Source organism: Mesoplodon mirus (genome assembly GCF_964341445.2).
Source record: "Mesoplodon mirus genome assembly, chromosome: 5".
NCBI lineage: Eukaryota > Metazoa > Chordata > Mammalia > Artiodactyla > Ziphiidae > Mesoplodon > Mesoplodon mirus.
In genome coordinates, this window is record NC_138980.1 from 74,363,576 (window position 1) to 74,389,065 (window position 25,490).

Sequence of the window (25,490 nt, forward strand, 5' to 3'; positions counted from 1 at the left end):
TACTAAAATAGTGAATTAATTTGGTAAGAATGCAGGTTCACAGAATTCATTCTACACATTCAAGAATGGCATGTCTCTAACTAGAGAAAGCCGGTGTGCAGCAATGAAGACCCAACGCAGCCAAAAATAAAAAACTAATAAATAAAACAAAAAAAACAATAAAAACCCCAGCATGTCTCCACTCAACTCAATTAAATGGAATAATTTTTTCACTTAGGTTTTATACATCTGTTTAGAGATTACTTCTAGGTATTTTATGTTCTTATGACTATTAGGAATGGAACCTGTTTTTTTCCAGTATATCTTCTAACTGGTTATTTTTAGTACATAAAAAGTTGCTGATTTAGGGACACTTCTTATATGACTCCACTTAAATTGAAACTCTTAGGTACTAGATTTAATTAATTCTCTTGGATTTTAAAACTAGAATATCATTATGTATTCCTTGTAATATTGATAATTTTGTCTATTTTCTAATAGTTTTACTTCTTATCTATATCTTATATTATGATTATAGTTACTAAAACTTACCCAAAAATGTTGAAAAGATGTTAAAACATGTATCCATAAAACTACTGTTAATGGGATGCTTCCAGTGTTTTATGTTACACTCTAACATGCAGTGTAATATTGGCTGTCAGTCTGAGACTGGTATTCATAAGCAAGTTCAGGTAGTTGCCTTGTAGGCCTAATTTTAAAAGTAGTTTTTAAAAATCAGGAATATATCTTGAATTTAATCGAATACTATTTTGGCATGTATTGATCTACTTGGTCTTTGAACTACCAAAGAGGTAATTCATTTGTATACTTGTTGCCTTTTTATAAACAGATTTTAAAAAGTCATCTCTTACTATTATAAAATATAAAACACCCATACAAACAGCAGTAAAAGGCAACTGTCACATCCTTACTTTTTTTTAAAATTTAGTTTAATTTTTTTAAATTTTGACTGCGTTGGGTCTTCATTGCTGTGCGTGGGCTTTCTCTAGTTGCGGTGAGCAGGGGGCTACTCTTTGTTGTGGTGCGCGGGCTTCTCATTGCAGTGGCTTCTCTTGTTGCGGAGCACGGGCTCTAGGTGCACAGCCTTCAGTAGTTGTGGCACGCGGGCTCTGTAGTTGTAGCTCGCAGGCTCTAGAGTGCAGGCTCAGTAGTTGTGGCGCATGGGCTTAGTTGCTCTGTGGCATGTGAGATCTTCCTGAACCAGGGATGGAACCCATGTCCCCAGCATTGGCAGGTGGATTCTTAACCACTGCACCTCCAGGGAAGTCCACATCCTTACTTTTTATATTTAGAAAAAGATTTAAGAGCATTTTATACTTCGGTGTTTAAAAATTCAAGTGTCTATGTTTCAAACATAACATTTTCACCACGCTAGTGTTACAAAATATTTTAATTAAAATGAATATCCTCAAATGCCTGTTATATGCAAGAAAGCACTACAGTGAGCAGCACTGCAAGGGATAAAAAGATAAGCAAAGTTAGGTCCCTGGCCTCCCAGAGGCTTATAGACATGTTGTGTGTGTGGGGGGACAACTAGACAAGAGCCCAACTGAGTGAAGTTAACAAGTACCAGAAGAGCACAGAGGAGTGAACAGTCGCTGCTGGTGGGAAGGAAGTTCAAGGAGCGCTTCCTGAAAGGCAGCAGGGCCTGCTCTTTGCAGGACAGGCAGCTACTACTGTCTGGCAGGGTAGGTGGAAAGGCGATCTAGACAGGCTGCATCAATGGGGAATATAAAGGCGCTGGGTGGATGAAGCTGTGCACCTGAGTCTCCAGTGACAAAGCATAAACTATTCTAAGATATTCTACTGGATTTTAAAGTAACAATCAAAAGGTGGGATAAATGTGTCAGTAGGATATAAAATACGTGTTAGAAATATGGCAATATAAAGAAAAATTCTGAGTTAATCAGAAAAGTTCCAGATAAAGATCTTAAAGAAATAAGGATTGTTTACCAAGATGTTACATCAAAGGTTCCTTTGAAAAATATTTAGATAGTGAATATTTACATTTGGGGATAATTAATTTTAGGAGATGATGCCACCAAGCAGCATATTAAAAACTAGTGGCTGCCTATTCTACAGGTGCACCATTGCACTGATATGTTAAAGGGTCAGTAGCTTGTCATGTGCTGCTCCAAGAGGAGCCGCCCTTGGTGAAAGCATGCTGCTCAGGTTGCCAGGACGAACTTCTTGCTATGTTATCATGTCAGCATGCCTAAAATGTGGTGAGACACAGAGCTGACACTCATCTTCTGAGTTTATGCTAATACATTATCCCATTAGTGGCTTTTACCTTTTACCTTGCTCATTCCTGGAACGAGATGCACCCCTGGCTGAAGAGGATACAACTGCATACCAGATTTAGGAAGGGATGTATTAAGGGAAAGAACTGTTTTAAAAGGCTCTCCAGATTCTTGGCTTGGACAGCCTTCTTCCTGGGTGCTGATCCCTCTTGGCTATGGGGCACACAAACCACCTCTACCAATCTAACTAGTTTGCAGCTTTCCTGATTCTCTATTTACCAAAAAAAGGTCTCTTAAGTCAGTCTTAGTGAACTGAAAGCTTAGTCAAGTGTTCACAGAGAGCACAACAAATGTGGACCATTCAGTAGGCTGTGAGCCATAGCTGCTGAAATTGTAGCTAGGAACTGCCTTGGTTCCCTTCTTAAAGGCTGACAGGCCATCTGAGCCAGGCTACTTGATCTCTTGCTGTATTTCACTTGTAAAATGCTATTAATATCTGCCATCAATTCCTCTCAAAGGAGTATATAAAATTTCCTGGACAGGAATACTCCTTATAATCATTTGGCTACAGTAGTGTATGAGTTCACTTCAAAAACTACTGTAATTTTGAACATGCTGGTTTACTCACTCACACACACACCCCCAAGCCTGATAGTTGTGTTAATTCAATGACTTTTTAAGAAATTTGGATAGTATTTGTATTTGGAAATGCATGTTAATCTTTATATGGATTTACCAGTCCTTGACCAACACGTTTTGTAAAAATCCTACAAACCCATTTTATCGAATTAATTAGTATGGAGGACTTTCTGGAAATGGTTTGTTTTTTAAAATAAGGAGCTTATCTGTAAGTGTGGTCCAGAGTTTGCCATATGACAAGCATTTCTTAATAGCAAGGTCCATTTTAGTGTTAATCTTCATAGTCAGTCCATTTCATCAGGAAAGGCTTTAGTGTCTTCATAGTCAGGATCTGTTTTTCAGTTCACCAAATAGGGTGGGAATTTTATCAGAATGAAGTTATTAGAACTTCGGGATTTTCTTCTTTCTCCATTGAATCTTTTGTTTTTTTCCTATATCCAAACCTGAAAATAAGATAAGTGCTAAAGAAAATTAAATATTTAAGACTCCTCTCCTCAAAATGCCTAACTGACACTGAAAAACATTTCTCCAGTCAATGAACAGGTAATTATTTTAACTCTAATAAGAACCTCATGAGTCTAGAGCTAGTATTCTATGATTTTATAGTTTTCCTGAGGAAAGAATAGAGTGGTAAGCATGAAGTTCTTGGTTAAGTTAAAGTTGATATTGAAGTAGTTTTATCGTTAGAAGAAACAACTTATAAAAAATGGGCATCTTTCACTATACATGTTCAGTTTGGGATCAGAATCCACTCACATATAGACTTTTATCACGGCTACACACTAAAAACACTTTATCTTATATAACATCACAAAAGCCATATGAACTATTTCCATGTAACAGATGGGAATACTAAGGTTAGTGAAAAGTAAGCAAATTTCCCAAGTTTATTCAGTAGATTTGGGATTTGAGGCCAGGCAGTTTCACTCTAGAATCTAAACTTCTCCTACCATACCATTAGTCTTTTAAATGTTTGCCAATCTATGATGTCATGAAAGATGTTTGATTTTTGTCCCTGGTTCCTGACACAGAGCTTCTAAATCCCTTGTAATTTTCTGAGTGACAAGGGTAATAGTGTCTTGCCTCTTATTCTAATGAGGTGACTCAGTGGGTCCCTAGATAGCTTCACGATGGAGGCTGGTTGCTAGAAAGACCAAGCCTTGACTAGAAGCCCATCCTCCAGTATCCAGGGAGGGGAGAGGGACTGAGGTCAAATCAATATTGATCATGCCTATGTGATGAAACTTCTATAAAATCCCCTAAACACTGGGGTTCAGAGAGCTTCTGAATTGGCCAACACATCCATGGGCCAGGATGGCGATGCTCCCCAACTCCACAGGAATGGAGACTCCTGTGCTCTGGACCCTTCTGGACCTCACCCTGTGTACATCTCCCCCTGGCTGTTCATTTGTGTTGTTTAGAACAAACCAGTAATAGTAAGTAAAATGTTTTCCTGAGTTCTGTGAGTCATTCTAGCAAATTCCTGAATGTGAAGAGGAGGGCTGTGGAAATACCAGACTTTGTAGCCAAGTTGGACATGTTGGAGCTCAGGGCAGGCTGCCCCAAAATTTGCCACAATGGCATATTGATTATTTTGAATTGAAGTTGCTTGTGAAGCAGCTGATGCAAAGGGAAACTCTGGCCTCCTCTGTGCCCCTGAAAGCAGGGAATAAATCCCTCATGTGAAAGGTGCAATCCCTGCATATGGAGGTAGAAGGACACCCTTATTACCAAAGACAGGGAATTTCAGGGCTGGGCCAAGAAATCTCTATAAACAAACCTTGTTACTTCTTTACTAATTTACTACACAAGCCCGAACTTTGCTTAAATTCCTTACTAATTAAGCACTCAAACCTAAGTTTCTTTGTCCTGTCAATTCCTCTCAAATTTATTGTTTCTTTGTCTAAAAAGTGTAAAAGCTTCCTGCTTTGGCCATTTCTTAGGTCCTATTTCTGAGAGATCTCTGTGTAATGAATTAAAATTTGTTTATTTTTCTCCTGTTGACTGGTGTCAATTTTATGATTAGTTTAGCCACAAGACCTTAAAGGGGTAAAAGGGTAAATTTCCCCCTCCCCAATAGCCAGAAATGTGGATAACCTTGGGGAACCATTACTTGTGGCTGGCATCTGAAGAGAAAGCTGTCTTGTGGGAGTGAGCCTTTAACCTGTAGAGTCTGATGCTAGCCCTGAGTAATTAGAGTCATAACTGGATGAAATTATAGGACACCTATTTGGTGTCAGAATTGGTTGATATTAGGAGGAAAACCCTTGCACAATCTCATAGGCCAAAAATGACATTGACATTTTTTATGCTTTAATTAATATGGACAAGTATTTCTTTTATATGTATATATTTGCCACTGAAATTTCCTTTTCTATAAACTGTTTGTTCATGACCTTTGCCAGTTTTCTTTCTGAGTTGTTTGTCTTTTTCCCACTGATCTCTAAGACCTTCTTGCATCTTAAATTTATTAACTCTATGTCTATATTGTGTGTTGCAAATATTTTCCCCCTGGTTTGTTGACCTTTGCTCTAATTTATGGTTTCGTTTTTGCTGTACCAACAATTTCTAAAATTACATAATCAGATATATCAATCTTCTCCTTTATGGCTCTTTGCTTTTCATAATATGCTCAGAAAGGCCTTCTCTAAGGTTATAAAAATATTTATGTTTTCTTCTGGTACATTTATCACTTTATATTTTCAGTTCTCAATTTTTAATCTTTCTGGAATTTATCCTGATATATTTTGAAGTAAGATTTAAGCTTTTTATTTAGCCAAAATGGCTAGTTGAATGTTCTAACACCTTTTACTGAATAATCTAAATTTTCCCCACTGATTTTGAATTGCTACTTGTTATCACACACTGAATTCTCATATTTTTTTCATTTAATTCTGAACTCTATTCCATTCCAGTGATTTCTTTTCTTCTACCACCATCATACTGTTTTAATTACCATTGCTTAATAATATGCTTTATTATCTGATAGAGCTACTTTCCACTTATTACACTTTCTTTTCAGAATTTTCCTATTTATTCTTTCATGTTTATTCTTTCTGAGGAATTCTGATATCATTTTTTAAAGTTCCACTTACCCTTTCATTTTCTGCATCTGCTCTAAGGTCTCTGGTAGAGTCATTCCATAACTTTCAGGGAAGAGAAGAGTGATGATTCCAATCAGGACGGTCAGGCTGCCCATGAGGATGTAGGGCAGAACTCTGTTGTAAGCACCTGTAAGGCACAGGACATAAGAACATCAATTATATACAGGGTTTCTCCAGATGCTCTTGAGAATCATTTTGTAAAGGTGGCAAACAGTATTTGAGAGCAGTTTTAAACCTGAATAGTCACAGAAGAAAAAAAGTGTGCAAAATACCACAGTTTCTGTTTGGCAGATGTCATTGCCTCCGAATTTCCATAATCATTCACCTACTCAATTTTGCATTATCATAAGGTCTTTCATGTCAACTGGCATTCTCTAAGCTACTACTTAATCATGTGTGATAAATGTTCCTTTGATAGAAATTTTTGCCTGCCAAAGTTCTCCTCTTAAGGTAGAGGTCACTGGAGATGGGGGAGTGGGAGGCCACCAAGGGGAAAGAGGTTGACCAGGATGTTGCAGGGACAGCTACTGGCTGTTATGACTGATATGACCTTTGCTTTTGCCCAAACCAGTAGGCTGCTGTGGAAATCTTGGTCCACAGAGCTGTGAGACTCTTAAAAGAACTAATTAATATATTCAATCCAATTTAAATCAATAAATGTCAGGCACTGTGGTTTCTTTTTGCAGCATTTATATGTCTTGGTTTTACATGTAATTGGAAGAACCACTCCACCTCTTCTTTATGTGGTGTTACTCAGACAGGGGAATAATAGATCCTCATCTTGCTTCCCTTCTGCATACAGAGATTACAGAGGAATAACACACCCAAGAATTTTATTTGACAAAAAAATATCAATCTTGAAGCTTCTCTGAGGCCTCTGTGTCACCAACAGGAGCCACTACTGTGGAATACAAAGTTCTTTCTCAGACTCCTCCATTTCTTATTTACCAATGGTCCACCATTAGACCATATGAGCATGGTTTGAAAGTATAGGGAAGAACAAAGGGGAAACAACGCCATTCTATATAATAATGTACTTTCTCAGGTGTTCAGGGCAGCTGTGTGGAAAATGTCTCTCTTTCTCTGTAAGGATTTAGAGTATACCTTTTCTGAGCATTCACATATGTCTTTGGGGATATGTATGTGTGTGTGTTTGAACCAGTAGGTAACCAATGGATGACTAGGAAGAATAAGGAGCTGTGTCTACATCTCTCGCCAGTAGAGTTCTTGATGAGGTTTAGCTTGGAGTGCCAGATCCTAGATCCACTGAACATCCCACTAAAGCCCCTCTGTGGTGTTATTCCAGATTGATAAATTCGATAATATAAAAGCTAAAATTGGGCTTCCCTGATGGCGCAGTGGTTGAGAGTCCGCCTGCCGATGCAGGGGACACGGGTTCATGCCCTGGTCCGGGAAGATTCCACATGCCGCGGAGCGGCTGGGCCCATGAGCCATGGCTGCTGAGTCTGCGTGTCTGGAGCCTGTGCTCCACAACAGGAGAGGCCACAACAGTGAGAGGCCCGCGTATTGGGAAAAAAAAAAAAAAAATATATATATATATATATATATATATGTTGTGCAAAATGAAATGTCTGAAGGGCTACTCACCAAACTGTTAATAGTAGTTCCTCTGAGGGCTATGATTTGGGGAACTAAGAGAGTAGAGGTGAACTTGTACTTTTTCCAGTACTTTCTATGCTGTTTGCATTTTTCATAATGAAAACCTATTACTTTTATATTTAAAAAAAGAATAGACTGATAAGAAGCATCTCACCAAGGTAAACAAAGTAGGGAGCAATGATGCTGCCCACTCTGGAGGCCATGGATGTGACCCCCACAGCCATGTTCCTGACCAGGGTTGGGTAGAGCTCTGCAGTGAAGACGTACAGCATGGAGAAGGCAGAGGTGATCCCGAATTTTCCTAACATGGCCAGACCAATGGACAAGAAGTTGTAATCTGGAAAAGAGACCCAGTGTAAACAGAGTTGCTTTTAGAAGTGATACTTTCTTAACAGTTGCTTGTGTTGTCCTTTTCGCTTGTATAGGAATGTTTTATAATATAAAGATATTCCCCAAATTATACAGTCTCTTCAAAGCCTTACTAATTGGACATGGACAAAGATGGAGCGTGAAGGGTTGCTTTGAGCTTCGCTCTTCTGTTATTCTAGATCATTTATGCATTCTGTGACCTTGTCCACCTTTATTTATTACAACAGTTTCATAGTCAGTTGTTAGCATGTTAATACAGTTAAGTTTAATCTTTGAAGAGAAGGACCAATCATTTTTATCCTGTTTATCATTATTAAGAATTATATATTTCTATGCATAGTACTATATATAAAAAATCTGGGGCCTCCCTGGTGGCGCAGTGGTTGAGAGTCCGCCTGCCGATGCAGGGGATACGGGTTCGTGCCCCGGTCTGGGAGGATCCCATATGCCGCGGAGCGGCTGGGCCCGTGAGCCATGGCCGCTGGGCCTGCGCGTCCGGAGCCTGTGCTCCGCAGCGGGAGAGGCCACAACAGTGAGAGGCCCGCATACCGCAAAAAGAAAAAAAAAAAAAAAATCTGTTGACTTAACGTTTTAACAATATGAGAAAGTTAGACATAAGGGGAAAAGAGAAGCATATATCTTTTCATGTGCTCTCTAACTACTTAAAGATTACAGACCATAAAAATCATTGAATTTATACTGGAACTGGCATGTACTACCAACTCTAACACTTGAATATACACATCAGAGAGAAGGTTTGAAAATACCAAGAAAGTACCAAGAAATTGGGAATCGGGATTATGACTCAGAGAAAGAGGATTGAGGGTTTAGGTGAATGTTTCTGTGAAGGGGATGACTGGGAGCATTACTCTTCCTTCTCAGGTGGTGATTTCTGATTCTCTAAGGTTAACTCTTCTATTTGAAGGTAGTAATTTTGAACATGGGAAATCACAGAGTTAGTTATCACTTGTATAACTGACTTAAGAATGACTTATGATGTAAAGGCTACATAAATAGGGAACAGGGACTAATAATTAGCCCGGTCAAGGTGTGGATCTTTTCTGGTAAGCTGTTAATATTGGATAACTTCTTACCTGCAGGTACCAATTGAATTAAGAGAAGCACACCTCCTCCCAAGAACAGTACTCCAGCTATGACATAACGCCTGGGTAGGGTTCGAAGTAGCAGCCAGGCTGTAATGTAAGCTGGAACTTCAATCAAGGCAGAGAAGAAACAGTTCAGGTAGGCATCTCCATGTAAATTAGGAGTGTTGAGAGACAGAGCAAAGTAACCCACTGAGGTTAGCATCCTGAAAGACAAAAGAAAAAAGACAAAAATGACAAAAGGATGGCTTGAGTCTCTTTAAAATTTCATGATGGTCAGGAAATTGTCTAGATGTTGCTGTCTTACAAATAGCCACATATGGCTATTTAAAAGTAAATAAATTAGGGACTTCCCTGGTGGCCCAGTGGTTAAGACCCTGTGCTCTCAGTGCAGGGGGCCCGGGTTCGATCCCTGGTCAGGGAACTAGATACTGAATGCTGCAACTAAGAGCCCTCATGCCGCAACTAAGAGCCCACATGCTGCAACTAAAGATCCCGCACACAGCAACAAAGATCCTGCGTGCTGCAACTAAGACCCAGCATGGCCAAAAAAAAAAAAAAAAAAAAAAGAAAAAGTAAATAAATTAAAATTAAATAAAATTTAAAATTTTGTCCCTCACTTTGGCACTAGCCACACTTCAATTGTTTAGTGGCCACATGCAGCTAGCGGCTACCATAAGGGACAAAAAAAGATATAAAACATTTTCATCATTGCAGAAAGTTCTATTGGACAGCACTAGTCTAGATATACCAATATTCAAGAATACCTATCCTAATCTAGTTAATTTCAAGTTTCAATAGGAGAGTTTGTATATTCTCATTCCTTCAGAGCTATTATTTGAAGAAAGAATGTCAGTCACATCAGTGAACATAAAATCTATATGTCATTTTTCCCCCCAAAGAATAAGGAGGAGAAGGAGAGGAAGGCGAAGGAGAGGGGGAGGAGGAGGAGGAGAAGAAGAAATATAGGTAATACTGTGGGATCCACTTATAGTAAATTCCAATTGATTTAGTAAAACTCACTTTAGTAGGGAAGAAAGTGAAAGTCCCATAAAAGGTATCACAGAGTGCACACTGCATATCCTGTCATTATAGTTAACATCCACATAAAAGTTTCTCTGTGGAAAAAACACTACACTATGCAAACTCCTCTGTGCAGAAATGCACTTATTATCAACATGACTGAAAAGCAGAGGACACCTGAAAAATATTTTCAGGAACAATGTCGGATCTTTTTACACATACTCTACTAGGTTGGGTAGCACAAGGGCTAATCCAACACAAAACAAAAAATGAAACTTTATTGCTCTGGGATCTTAGTGATTTTCCACATTTGGTAATAAGAGCAGCTTAGATAAAACTAGTGATTAGTTTATTATTGGCTCAGTAGTGCCACTGCTCAAGGTACATTTGCATCAGTGATACCTGCTGACATGTAAGAACTAAGGAGATCTACTGTGAGGAAAGCCATATGCCCAGGACACACTTGCTTAATTCAGGGGCATAAACTCTGTCATTGATGACTTCTAATTGCAATACAAGATGGCTCTAAAATTAGACTAGCTGCAGCAGGAGCCTACTAGTTCTTTTTTTTTTTTTAATGTTATGTAATCTTTTTTTAAAAAATAGATCTTTACTGGAGTATAATTGCTTCACAATACTGTGTTAGTTTCTGTTGTACAACAAAGTGAATCAGCCATATGCATACATATATCCCCATATCCCCTCCCTCTTGAGCCTCCCTCCCGCCCTCCCTATCTCACTCCTCTAGGTCATCGCAAAGCATGGAGCTGATCTCCCTGTGCTATGCTGCTGCTTCCCACTAGCTACATATTTTACATTCGGTAGTGTATATATGTTGATGCTACTCTCACTTCTCCCCAGCTTCCCCCTCCCCACCCCATGTCCTTAAGTCCATTCTCCATGTCTACATCGTTATTCCTGCCCTGCCATTAGGTTCATCAGTACCATTTTTTTTTTAGATTCTATATATATGTTAGCATATGGTATTCGTTTTTCTCTTTCTGACTTACTTCACTCTGTACGACAGACTCTACGTCCATCCACCTCACTACAAATAACTCAACTTCGTTTCTTTTTATGGCTGAGTAATATCCCACTGTATATATGTGCCACATCTTCTTTATCCATTCATCTGTTGATGGACATTTAGGTTGGTTCCATGTCCTGGATATTGTAAATAGTGCTTCAATGAACATTGTGGTGCATGTCTCTTTTTGAATTATGGTTTTCTCAGGGTATATGCCCAGTAGTGGGATTGCTGGGTCGTATGGTAGTTCTATTTTTAGATTTTTACAGAACCTCCATACTATTCTCCATAGTGGTTGTATCAGTTTACATTCCCACCAACAGTGTAGGAGGGTTCCCTTTTCACCACACCCTTTCCAGCATTTATTGTTTCTAGATTTTTTGATGATGGCCATTCTGACTGGTGTGAGGTGATAACTCATTGCAGTTTTGATTTGCATTTCTCTAATAATTAGTGATGTTGAGCATCTTTTCACGTGCCTCTTGGCCATCTGTATGTCTTCTTTGGTGAAATGTCTATTTAGGTCTTCTGTCCATTTTTTAATTGGGTTGTTTGTTTTTTTGATATTGAGCTCCATAAGCTGTTTGTATATATTGGAGATTAATCCTTTGTCCGTCATTTAATTTGCAAATATTTTCTCCCATTCTGAGGGCTGTCTTTTCATCTTGTTTATGGTTTCCTTTGCTGTGCAAAGGCTTTTAAGTTTCATTAGGTCCCATCTGTTTATTTTTGTTTTTCATTCCATTACTCTAGGAGGTGGATCAAAAAAGATTTTGCTATGGTTTATGTCAAAGAGTGTTTTTCCTATGTTTTCCACTAAGGGTTTTATAGTGTCTGGTCTTACATTTAGGTCTTTAATCCATTTGGAGTTTATTTTTGTGTATGGTGTCAGGTAGTGTTCTAATTTCATTCCTTTACATATAGTTGTCTAGTTTTCCCAGCACCACTTATTGAAGAGGCTGTCTTTCTCCATTTTATGTTCTTGCTGCCTTTGTTGTAAATTAGGTGACCATATGTGCATGGGTTTATCTCTGGGCTTTCTATCCTGTACCATTGATCTATACTTCTGTTTTTGTGCCAGTACCATACTGCCTTGATTACTGTAGCTTTGTAGTATAGTTTGAAGTCAGGGAGCCTGATTCCTCCAGCTCTGTTTTTCTTTCTCAAGATTGCTTTGGCTATTCAGGGTCTTTTGTGTTTCCATAGGAATTGTAAAATTTTTTTACTAATTCTGTGAAGAATGCCATGGGTAGTTTGATAGGGATTTCCTTGAATCTGTAGATTGTTTTGAGTACCATAGTCATTTTCATAATATTCATTCTTCCAATCCAAGAACATGGTATATTTCTCCATCTGTTTATGTCATCTTTGATTTCTTTCATCAGAGTTTTATAGTTTTCTAAGTACAAGTCTTTCACCTCCTTAGGCAGGTTTATTCCTAGGTATTTTATTCTTTTTGTTGTGATGGTAAATGGGATTGTTTCCTTAATTTCTCTTTCTGATTTTTCATTGTTAGTATATAGGAATGCCAGAGATTTCTGTGAATTAATTTGGTATCCTGCAACCTTACCAAATTCACTGATTAGCTCTAGTAGTTTTCTGGTGGCATCTTTAGGATTTTCTATGTATAGTATCATGTCATCTGCAAAAGTGACAGTTTTACTTCTTCTTTTCCAATTTGTATTCCTTTTATTTTTCTTCTCTGATTGCCATGGCTAGGACTTCCAAAACCATGTTGAATAAGAGTGGTGAGAGTGGACATCCTTGTCTTGTTCCTGATCTTAGTGGAAATGCTTTCAATTTTTCACCATGGAGTATGATGTTTGCTGTGGGTTTGACATATGTGGCCTTTATTATGTTGAGGTAGGTTCCCTCTATGTCCATTTTCTGGAGAGTTTTTGTCATAAATGGGTGTTGAATTTTGTCAAAAGCTTTTTCTGCATCTGTTGAGATGATCATATGGTTTTTACTCCTTAATTTGTTGATATGGTGTATCACATTGATTGATTTGCATATATTGAAGAATCCTTGCATCCCTGGGATAAATCCCACTTGATCATGGTGTATGATCCTTTTAATATGTTGTTGGATTCTGTTTGATAGTATTTTGTTCAGCATTTTTGCATCTATGCTCATCAGTGATATTGGTCTATAATTTTCTTTTTTTGTGATATCTTTTTCTGGTTTTGGTATCAGGGTATGGTGGCTACGTAGAATGAATTTGGGAGTGTTCTTCCCTCTACAATTTTTTGGAAGAGTTTGAGAAGGATTGGTGTTAGCTCTTCTCTAAATGTTTAATAGAATTCACCTGTGAAGCCATCTGGTCCTGGACTTTTGTTTGTTGGAAGATTTTAAATTATAGTTTCAATTTCATTACTTGTAAAAGGTCTGTGTATATTTTCTAATTCTTCCTGGTTCAGTCTTGGAAAATTGTACCTTTCCAAGAATTTGTCCACTTCTTTGTGGTTGTCCATTTTATTGGCATATAGTTGTTTGTAGTAGTCTCTTATAATCCTTTGTATTTGTGTGGTGTCAGTTGTGATTTCTCCTTTTTCATTTCTAATTTTATTGATTTGTGTCCTCTCCCTTTTTTTCTTGATGAGGCTGGCTAGGGGTTTATCAATTTTGTTTATCTTCTGAAAGAACCAGCTTTTAGTTTTATTGATCTTTGCTATTGTTTTCTTCGTTTCTATTTATTTCTGCTGTGATCTTTATGATTTCTGTCCTTCCAATGACTTTGCATTTTCTTTGTTCTTCTTTCTCTAGTTGCTTTAGGTGTAGGGTTAGATTGTTTATTTGAGATTTTTCTTGTTTCTTGAGGTGAGATTGAATTGCTATAAACTTCCCTCTTAGAACTGCTTTTGCTGCGTCCCATAGGTTTTGGGTTGTTGTGTTTTCATTGACATTTGTTTCTATGTATATTTTTATTTCTTCTTTGATTTCTTCAGTGATCTCTTGGTCATTTAGTAGCGTACTGTTTAGCCTCCATGTATTTGTGGTTTTTTTCAGTTTTTTTTTCCTGTAATTGATTTTCAATGTCATAGCATTGTGGTCAGAAAAGATGCTTGATACGATTTCAGTTTTCCTAAATTTTCCAAGGCTTGATTTGTGACCCAAGATGTGATCTACCCTGGAGAATGTTCCATGTGCTCTTGAGAAGAAAGTGTATTCTGCCACTTTCGGGTTGAATGTTCGATAAGTATGAATTAAATCTATCTGGTCTATTGTGTCCTTTAAAGCTTGTGTTTCCTTATTTATTTTCTGTTTGGATGATCTATCCATTGGTGTAAATGGGGTGTTAAAGTCCCCTACTATGATTGTGTTACAGTCGATTTCCCCTTTCATAGTTGTTAGCATTTGCCTTATGTATTGAGGTGATCCTATGTTGGGTGCATAAACATTTAAAATTTTTATATCTTCTTGGATTGATCCCTTTATCATTATGTAGTGTCCTTCCTTATCTCTTGTAACAGTCTATTTTAAAGTCTATTTTATCTGATATGAGTGTTGCTACTCCAGCTTTCTTTTGATTTCCATTTGCATGGAATATCTTTTTCCATCCCTTTGCTTTCAGCCTTTATGTGTCCCTAGGTCTGAAGTGGGTCTCTTGTAGACGGCTTATATATGGGTCTTGTTTTTGTATCCATTCAGCCAGTCTGTGTCTTTTGATTGGGGCATTTAATCCATTTACATTCAAGGTTATTATCGATACGCATGTTCTTATTACCATTTTCTTAATTGTTTTGAGTTTGTTTTTGTGGGTCTTTTTCTTTGCTGTGCTTCCTGCCTAGAAAAGTTTCTTTAGCATTTGTTACAACAAATTTGTTACAACAAAAGCTGGTTTGGTGGTGCTGAATTCTCTTAGCTTTTGCTTGTCTGAAAAGCTTTTGATTTCTCTGTCGAATCTGAATGAGATCCTTGCCAGATATAGTAATCTTGGTTGTAGGTTTTTCTCTTTCATCACATTAAGTATATCCTGCCACTCCCTTCTGACCTGCAGTTTCTGCTGAAAAATCAGTTGATAACCTTATGGGGATTCCTTTGTATGTTATTTTTTGTTTTTCCCATGCTGCTTTTAATATTTTTTCTTTGAATTTAATTTTTGTTAGTTTGATTAATATGTGTCTTGGTGTGTTTCTCCTAGCGTTTATCCTGTATGGGACTCTCTGTACTTCCTGGACTCGGGTGACTATATCCTTTCCCATGTTAGGGAAGTTTTCCACTATATTCTCTTCAAATATTTTCTCAAATCCTTTCTTTTTCTCTTCTTCTTCTGGGACCCCTATAATTCGAATGTTAGTGCATTTAGTGTTGTCCCAGAGGTCTCTTTGATCGTCTTCAATTCTTTTCATTCTTTTTTCTTTATTCTGCTTCTCGGCAGTTACTTCCACCATTTTGTCTTCCAGCTCACTTATTCGTTCTTCTGTCTCAGTTATTCTGCTATTGATTCCTTCTAGTGTATTTTTAATTTCAGTTATTGTGTTGCCCATCTCTGTTTGTTTGTTCTTTAGTTCTTCTAGATCTTTGTTAAACATTCCTTGTATTTTCTCAATCTGTGCCTCCATTCTATTTCCGAGATTCTGAATCATCTTTACTATCATTACTCTGAATTCTCTTTCAGGTAGATTGCCTATTTCCTCTTCATTTATTTGGTCTTGTAGGTTTTTACCTTGCTCCTTCGTCTGTGACATATTTTTTTGCTGTCTCATTTTTTTTCCCTTTTTTTTATGAGTGGGATTGTGTTCCTGTCTTTTTTTTTTTTTTTTGCATTACGCAGGCCTCTCACTGTTGTGGCCTCTCCCGTTGCGGAGCACAGGCTCCGGAGGCACAGACTCAGTGGCCATGGCTCATGGGCCCAGCCGCTCCACGGCATGTGGGATCTTCCTGGACCGGGGCATGAGCCCGTGTCCCCTGCATCGGCAGGCGGACTCTCAACCACTGCACCATCAGGGAAGCCCTGTGTTCCTGTCTCACTGGTTGTTTGGCCTGAGGCTTCCAACACTGGAGTTTGTAGGCTGTTGGGTAGAGCTGGGTCTTGGTGCTGAGATGAGGACCTCCAGGAGACCTCACTGCAATGAGTATACCCTGGGGTCTGAGGTTCTCTGTTTGTCCAGTGTTCAGACTTGGAGCTCCCACCACAGGAGCTTCGGCCCGACCCCTGGGTCATGAACCAAGATCCCGCTAGCTGCGTGATGTGGCAAAAAAAAAAAAAAAAGGAGAACAATAACAAAGTAGAAAATAAAATTAGACTAGGAAACTGACAGATATGTTAGAAAAAATATAAAAATAAAAATATAGATGAAACAACAACAACTGGAAGGTAAAACAGAACCATGATATTAAAAAAGAGATGGAGAAAAAAAAAACAGTGGAAAAGGCCTTGGCTGTGGAGGGCGGGGCCTAAGCAGGGGCAAGGTTTGGGCAGTGGGCAGGGCCTATGCTTAGGACCCACAGAGCTGGAAAAGGCCCTGGGGGGCACTTGGGGTGGGGCTTAGGCTCAACAGAGCAGAAGGGGCTCAGACCATTGCCTCTGGTCTCAGAGGTTGGGGGAACCCACCTGGGAGCCCAGCAGGCTTCCTGGGCTCGAGTGGGTAGGGCAAATACCCTCTGCTCCTCTCTTGCTCCTCCCATCTTGGAGGGTCCCTCCCACCTGCCTCTCCTGTTCTCTTCCAGCCTCCCTCCTACACCCCTAGGACCAACCCGGCCTGGAGGGGACCTCTGAGAGCATAGGACCCGGACTGAGAGCTGGGCAGACTTCCCCAGCTGATTCGGCAGGGGAAACGCTGGGTGTGCTCCCCCTGATCCAAGCCCCCGAGGGTCCCTTCAGGCATGGGAACCTCTCCTCCACTCTGAGCCACCCCTCAGGGGTGCCAGTCCTGTCCGGCCTCCACTTCTCCTTCCCCCCCTCAGTCCTCCCATGTTCTACCAGTGCACTTGGGGGTTCTTCCCATCTCCTTGGGCGTTGGGGTCCCCCACCAGCATCCGGCAGATGCCCTAGTTGTGAGGAGACACGAACTCTGCATCTTTCCACACCACCATCTTCTACCTGTTCTGATTACCATCATTTTTTGTGCTGCCATCATGGGGTAGGCATGTTCTTTTTGTCTTCTTCCTAATTTCTTGGCAGATAAATTGTTAAATCTTGCCTACAAAGTCAGTTCGTTATTTCTAGGCCTGAAAATCACTCGGTAGATTCCTATGAGCAAGTATAAAAAGCTTATCAAAACTCCAAAGCAGGCAGTGGGGATTCAGGGTATTCTCACTTCACTGATTAATTGTCAGTATAGCTTTTGGAAGCAGGAGCTGAATTAGTGTCTCAGCTTCAGGCATCAGGGACATCATTAGTTTTAATCCCAGTAACTCTAGGAGGAGCAGGGAACCATTTCCCTGTGGGTCACAGTATTGCAGACCTAAATATTGTTCCCTGTGACACTATTTTCAGTATCCAGTTCCATGAATTAAATTGAAGCCTTTCCAAATAACTTAGAATTCTAAAATTTTAATTTTGCCTCAGGAAGACCCAGGCCTTGACCTTGTCCCCTGAATTAAAGAATATCAGTTGTATATTTACATTCTGTATGTCGCATTTCCAGATCTCTTATTACTTACCATAGCAGCAAGGACATAATTGTTATTGTGCCAATATTCCGAGTCCTGAATAGGTCCAGAATGAAAACTCTCTGCTGCTTCACGGGGGTTAGCTCCTGTTGTTAAAGTAATGCACACAACCATGAGATTAAGAGGTGGTGAGGAAGTATTTTTGGCTATGACAGTATATTCTTATGCATGTAAGTCTCACATCACTTTGAACATGCTCAGAAGTCTGGAATTTGCAGGGAATAAGGGCATCTAAATATATGATGCTTATTATAACATTTAAAAATGTTTGTGGCCCATTTTAGCCAGAAGTCTTTAAAATATATAACATTGGCTTCACTGTCTCTTTATATAAAGCCTGACTGCTAACATAGCCTTGCCTTGACTCATGGGCATCATTATGGGTGACCTTAATCACACTGAGCCTTAGGGCCTGTTGAGTGAGTAGCGCCATATAGCCCCAAACTGCCTTGAGGTCCATATCTGCTTTTAGTACTTTTCCTGTTGTTGTCTCAGTGTCAGAACACACATGGGTTAACTAGGGGACCTTGGGCAAGTTACTATGTATCCTCTATGAGCCTCAGTTTACCTCTCTGTAAAATGGGTATAATAATCAAGAGTTGAGAAGATTAAATGAGATCACATATATAAATCTTAGCATAGTACTTTAACCATGGTAGATGCCCCATATATTTTAACTATTACTATAATTACTGCACCATTGAGGAAAAGATGTGAGCTATCAGTGGTTGGTGGCAATTTCATACTGCTGTTGATGGGCTTCCTTCTTTTACTTTTAATTTACTGACGTTAACTTGCCATGTGTTAGGAATCTAGATAATCAAGCTTATTAGAATTGAAACTATCAATACACTATTTACAATAGCCAAGACACGGAGACAACTCAAGTGCCCATTAACAGACGACTGGCTCAAGATGATATGGTATATATGTACAATGGAATATTAGTCATGAGAAAGAATGAAATATTGCCATATGCAGCAACATGGATGGATCCAGAGAATATGACATTTAGTGAAATAAGTCAAACAGAGAAGACAAATATTATATGATATAACTTATACGTGGAATCAAAAAAATAATACAAATAAATCTACATACAAAACAGAAACAGACTCACAGACATAGAAAACAAACTTATGATTACCAACGGCAAAAGGACGGAGGGTGGGAGGGATAAATTAGGAGTTATGGGATTAACAGATACAAACTACTATACATGAAATAGGTAAGCAACAAGGATTTACTATATAGCATAGGGAACTATAGGCAATAACTTTTAATAACCTATAGTGGAAAATAATCTGAAAAAAATATATGTATATATAACTGAATCACTTTCCTGTACACCTGAAACTAACACAATATTGTAAATCAACTATGCTTCAATTTAAAAAAAAGAATTGAAACTAAAAAGTTACAAGGCTCTGAGGTGGAGACTTTTATCTCCTCAGGATAAAGTACAATGACTCTGTGGCCCTATGATGTGTGTTCAGTAAGAGGCTGAGGAAGGAATTTTTACTACAAAGGAAGAAAGAGTGCCAGACCTGCCCTTGTAGCAGGTGCTTCCCAAATATTAGCATCCTTCTTTCCGAAAACAGACACCTCCTCATTCAGCTCACAGCCATGTTACCTTTTTGCTTCTGCACTACGTGGAGTGTACAACTCTAGAACATGCCCCTGGCAGTATAACCCTGTTATCCCAACAAAGAAAGCCCCTGCATAAACTACTGGGAACTAGCAGTCCTCCTGGAAGGTTCTGGGAGTGGTACCAGGCACAGACAGGACCTGTGGATCAGGCATCCAGTTATATTGACCAAGGCTGGGAATGGAATTCTTGATCTGAAGAGCAAAGGATTAAGACATATTTGTCCTGGAAGCCCTCTGAGAGCTTGGGCTCATAGCCACTGTAATTAATCCTCCAGCCATCACCAGGGTATCTGTTTCTGTCAGAGGTCGCAAAGGCCAGGAATGGAGGAAGCCCTCAGGGTGGAGCACTGGCATGCTTGCCACCCTCCAAAGTCCTGGGGTGGCCAGGAGCGCAGATGTGAGCGTGGGGCAAGCATAAAGACTAAGAAGCATATAGTTTTCTTGAGGTGTCCTGAGCAGTTCCTGACCCTCTGGCCAGGAGTGCCATTGCCCCATCCTCTCCATCCATCTAAGTGTCCTCCCTGGTTTGGACCTGCCTCTTCAGCCCTGAGTCACTCTACTCTCTTTCTCTGCTGGCTCACAGTGTCCACTCCTTGGGGACTTCCTCCTTCATGTCATCACTTACCTTCCATCTAATCCTCTTAACACTCTTGGTTACATTCTATGCTCCTTATGTGTCTAATTTTTCTTGTTTTCTCTAGGAGCTGGCACGAGGCATGGCCAAGGACACTGTGAATCCTCACTGACTGGCAGGAAGAGAATCTGCTTCCACTGAATATCTGCTTTTCCTCATGGCCTCCTGCCTACAGGGGTGAATCCTCCAGCCTGTGCTCTCAGGCCTTAAGGTTCTAGACACAACATAGCAAGACTAAAGACATGTACAGCTTCCGCAGCAGACCTTGGTAAGATTCAGAGTACAGTGGGGAGCCCATGGGTGGAATACCCCTCAAACACATTTTTCCCTCTTAATCTGGACACTCAAAAATCGCCAGTATGTAGCTGCATCAATGGTGTGGAGCAAGACCAATAAAAAGTTGGAGATAAACTTGCAAAAGGGAAGGGAACTAATATTTAATCAACACTTGCTATATGCTAAGCAGTTTACATATATTATTGCACTTAATTGGTCCACAGCCCTTTGAGGAGGGCTCAGAACTTCATCATCATTGTGTCTCTAAGGCCTTGAACAGTGCCTGGTACATAATAGGCACTCAAAACCTATTGAATCAAATTAAATTCCATAATCAAGAATGCATAACTGGGGCTTCCCTGGTAGTGCAGTGGTTAAGAATTGCCTGCCAATGCACGTGACATGGGTTTGAGCCCTGGTCTGGGAAGATCCCACATGCCACGGAGCAACTAAGCCTGTGCGCCACAACTACTGCTCCTGCGCTCTAGAGCCCGCGAGCCACAACTACTGAGCCCATGTGCCACAACTACTGAAGCCCGCGTGCCTAGAGCCCGTGCTCTGCAACAGGAGAAGCCACTGCAATGAGAAGCCCACGCACTGCAACGAAGAGTAGCCCCCACTCTCTGCAACTAGAGAAAGCCTGTGCGCAGCAACAAAGACCCAATGCAGCCAAAAACAAACAAATAAATAAATTAATTAAAAAAATACATAAAGAAGACTTTGAAAAAAAAAGAATGCATAACTGATCTCAGGAGGAAACATTTGCAAATCCTTACCTCCACAGGATCAAAAACCACCACTGGGGCAGCTACATTGTTCATTTTTGCAGCTTTTTGGATGATATCTTCAGCTTCTCTAAATCTTCTCTGGGATATCAGCCACCGGGGAGATTCAGGAATAAACCTAAAATTCATTTGAATGTTTTATAATTTTTCACAGTAGCAAGGTTGATGCTATCAACTGTAAGTTGCCCCCAAATAATTTTTATTTTGTAAAATTCTAGTTTGTCTTTTTAAAGAACATCAAGAGGGAGGCCTCAAAGATTTCTATTATTTGTAGGAATAAATAAAAGCACCTTCAAGTTTCAAAGTTATGATCAAATCAAAAGACAGATCATTAGTTGTACTTGAAGCCAGAGCCACACTATAAGGGGTAACATTAACTGAGTATGTTTAAGCCAGGGCACCTGGAGAACACCATCCACAACTTCATAGACGGTGTGGCTCATAAAAGAAACACAGTCTAGTATCTTTTCAGTGTGTCTATCCCTAGGAGAATCCCTGGTGCCCAGCTGGTAATGCTCACAAGTTTATTGGGTAAAAGAAGGCATCTGTGTTTCTCGGGCTTTTCCTGCAGTCAGAGGAGGAGGTAAGTGCACTGACACGTTCCTGTGGGCTGCCGCATGGCTCTCAACAGATTCTCAGCTCAGTGAGTACCCAAACCAGACCACAGCCAATGTGGTCTTATTTTTTTAATGCCTAGAAACATTAAAAAATTTTTTTTATATTGGAGTATAGTTGACTAACAATGTTGTGTGCTCAAACATGGTTGACTTCTATTCTTTCCTAATTTTTCTATTTCTATTTATTTTTATTATACTTTATTTAATTTTTCTATTCTTTCCTAATCTTTATTTCTCAGAATTGCTTAGCCAATCTTCTGCCAGCTCTTGTTTTCCTTACTTATTCATCAGTATTAAGTTATCCTAGAAAATAAATTATATGTAGCAGATATAGTCCTCCTATAATTAATAGGCCCCTCCAAAGCCTCAATAGGAATTATCTCAGAGCAAAACACAACATATCGAATAGCCAACCCCCAGCTTCCGTCCCTAGCCTACTACAAGCACATGGGTTGAAAAATGAACCCAGTCTGCATTTTTTGGAATATATCCCTTGGTTGGTCCCTGTAGCAACTGTGATGATGTTAGGCCACTCAGGTTCAGTAATTAGAGCTGTGCTGTCCAAAAGAACTTTCACTGGTGTTCTGTATCTGCTCTATCCAATACAGCAACCGTTAACCACATGTGGTTATTGAGCTGGTGTGACTAGTGTGACTGAAGAAACTAATTTCATATTTTATTTACTTTTAATTAATTTTAATTTAAATCATTGCATGTGGCTACTGGCAACTGTATTAGTGAAGAATTAGAGGTCTTACCCCACAGCCACTATATACAGCATGGGCACTTCTACTTCTGAGAGGTATCTTTCCCCAACCAGGTTGTTCTTAGAAATATCCTACCTTTCTTACTACAAGCTCTGAGTGCCATCACCGGTCTCAGGTTCCTAACGTTTAGTCAGCTAGATATTGCAAAGCTTTCCCCATGTTGCACCTATGGGCTCCTTCCCCACCCACTACACACATAGTCCATTTGTACCTGTGATCACTTACTGCCAAGCCTTTTAAAGGAAATTTGGGACATAAAAAATCCCCAAACAACCTGCAGTGGCTCCATTTTCAGCCCTCTGTACTCAGGATTGCTGTGATCTCTACTTTTGAATTGCCATGGTTTCTTGGTGCATAAAGAATTAAGTCTAGCTGATCATTCCAAGTTAGTGGAGGGCCAAATAAGGTTGTACACTATAGCCTCTTGGTAGATTTAATTCAAATTGAACAGGGGAAGGGTGTTGCTGGAGAGTCTATATTACATATTAAGTAGGCAGCAGAGGTCACAGTAGCTCAAAGCAATCCCCATATCATCCCAGCCCACCTGGATGGACGGGCATTGCTTCAGGAAGTCCCACCTTCAAGGACAAGATGTTCAAAAGAAAGCTATTTTATTTTTATAGGAAAATGGTAAAACTGTTGTTAAACTTTCAGGACAAGCACTCAGCATCTTTGTCCTGGCCCCGGGCTGCCCTCTGTCTGGGGCAGTCCTGTCCCTGGTACAATGTGCCCACAGCTAGGAACACTTACCAACTAGCCCATGGGCAATAGAGGAACAACTCTTCTCAGGGCAAGAGTAAGGCAGCTCCTTGTGGGATGGACCTTCCATTCTAGAAACTCAAGAGGCTGACCTATCAGAGCTGTTCCTTGCTGTGATATTTGGTTCTGAGGCAAAGATCCAAGCCCCACAAACTAAAATCCCTACTAATCCCTTACGGTCAGTCAGGGCCCTTCTATTTTTGTTCTTTCTCTCTCTCTCTCTGGTAGAATCATACAGTAATAAAGTTGACTATAACATATTTTTAAAGTACTGGTCTCTTATGCCAAAGGGACAACTAAAGCCAAAGAACACAGATTACTAAAATCATTCATTTGAAGAGGCAGAAACTAACCTTTGAATAATCTTGTCTTGTGTCTTGAGAGACTCAGGACAAGACACCTTTTAAAATAAATTCAGTTAGCAGGGGGGTTGTGGAGAGAGGGACAGAGGGTATGACGATGATAATGATGATGATGCTGCAGCTGCTGATGATTCTCATTCCAGAAAGTTGCCCTGCTCTCAGACTGGGTCAGGAAATCAGAATAGTATCTAACCTCTAACACACTGTCTCTCAAATTCTAGGGAAGTAAGAAAAAAAAGTGTTCTCTCTCCCCCATACACACCCATGCCAAGAATCTGCACTGGTAAATCATAGCAGTCTTAGAGGTCATAAAAGGACAGTAGTTTGGAGTGGTCTAACAAGAGCCATCTGGTCCAACAAGGTCAAGATGTACTACCTGTCAGCCTCTACAGCTGCCTAACAGTTGCAGCAAGATGAAGGCCCTTCTAGGAAATTTCCTCAGGCAGTGTGTCCACAGGACAGGGCAACCACGAGGGCTAGTCTAACCTCTGAGCTCTAAAAAATGATCAGAGAAACTTTCATTGTGTGTGAGCCAGTAGAGATAAAGCAGTTCAGTAAAACCAGTCACTGCTGGGAGATTTGATTTTGACATCATGAAACCAAACCAGGACTAATTAATGAGAGAGAGAGAGAGAGAGAGAGAGAGCGCCAGACCCAATAATGGGAAAAATCCCCTTTCCTTTTGCTTAAATATGGAAAAATCAAAGAAATGGGGAATCCCTCCCCAAAAAGGGTATGGCTGTGACCTTATTCCATCATTCTTAATCTGTTCTCTCACCTAAAATCTTCCCCATAGCCATACTGGGTGAAACTGGGGCCAGTGTCTCAACACTTTGTTATTCCCACACTGACGTGCCAAAATTTGGTTGAAGGGTAGTGAGAGGAGAGAAGAGACCATTTTCTCTAACAACTCATTAAACAGAAGGAGTTCTCTCGCCCTTCAAGACAAAGCAGATAAACAGTGACATCTCAGACGCAAAGCATCACGCGACAGGGAAGTTTGAGGAAGTTACATTAGTTGTAGCCATGAGGAGAACAAGATTTCCTAGCAAGAGAAAAGTGTCAGAAGAGCAGGGGGGCAGAGTTAAAAATAACAAAACCCAACAAACCATCTCCACAAACAATCACCACCAGTAACAGATAAGCGGGGGGAGAGCCTCAGGGGGACTGGGTTTCCTGAGAATGGTGCTTTGTGGGACGGTGGGGAATCAAACCCCAGCATGTAGGCCCACCCCAAAGAGCCAAACGGTCTCTGGGCTTCAAGGCCCCAGCCCGTTCCAGTGAGATCAGCAAGCCCACGCCATGGTCAGCCCCAGGCTCTGGGCTCCAGGCTGCTGGCCCGCAGCAGGGGGCTGTCTGGGATGGAGCCACACTCACCACCACAGCGGGAAGCACAGCACCCCCGGCACCGTCAGCGCCAGCAGAAGCATCCGCCAGTCTCTGATGAAGTGAGCAAACAGCGGCAGCAGCATGTAGCCAACTGCAAAAAATGTGCACACGCCTAACGTAGAGAATATAATACGAACTGACTTGCCAAGAATTTCTGTTCCTGTTCAAAACAAGGGAGGAGTATTAGCATTTTAACTCACTTTAATATTTGCTTTTTACATCATTACCTGGCAGTTAGAGTTTAAAACATAACCACTTAGAAAAGGGAAAAGGTGTTTGCCTCATGGCCCAGAGCAGGAGTGGTCAGGGTGGAGGAAGGTGGGACGTGACCCAAGACTTACCACCTCATAGAAGGATGAGTTTTCATGAGATTTTAAAGGAGCCACAGATTTCCTTTTTTAAAGGCTTCCTCATGTCATAGGAACATCACGCCCAGCCCTAAGAGGTAAACTCTTCTGAGGATGCCACATTTCCAAAGTAAGAGCCCTGGGGTAAGGAGCAGAAA

The 25,490-nt window shown here is 40.2% G+C and overlaps 1 protein-coding gene across 2 annotated transcripts in view; it reads right to left on the reverse strand.

Moving 5' to 3' along the window:
- Positions 1-1,372: 1,372 nt before the first annotated feature.
- SLC22A4 (solute carrier family 22 member 4) overlaps positions 1,373-25,490 on the reverse strand; it is a 48,808-nt gene continuing 24,690 nt past the window's right edge. The window contains exons 4-10 of one of the 2 annotated variants that reach the window (XM_082620435.1): positions 24,974-25,145; positions 21,083-21,209; positions 17,738-17,832; positions 9,070-9,284; positions 7,761-7,943; positions 5,978-6,113; positions 1,373-3,325 (exon numbers count right to left, since the gene is read on the reverse strand). In XM_082620435.1, the coding sequence (XP_082476561.1) occupies positions 3,250-3,325; positions 5,978-6,113; positions 7,761-7,943; positions 9,070-9,284; positions 17,738-17,832; positions 21,083-21,209; positions 24,974-25,145 (1,004 nt within the window). In that variant the 3' untranslated portion in view covers positions 1,373-3,249. The remainder of the gene's footprint in view (positions 3,326-5,977; positions 6,114-7,760; positions 7,944-9,069; positions 9,285-17,737; positions 17,833-21,082; positions 21,210-24,973; positions 25,146-25,490) is intronic. The other variant, XM_082620434.1, reaches the window with a different exon arrangement.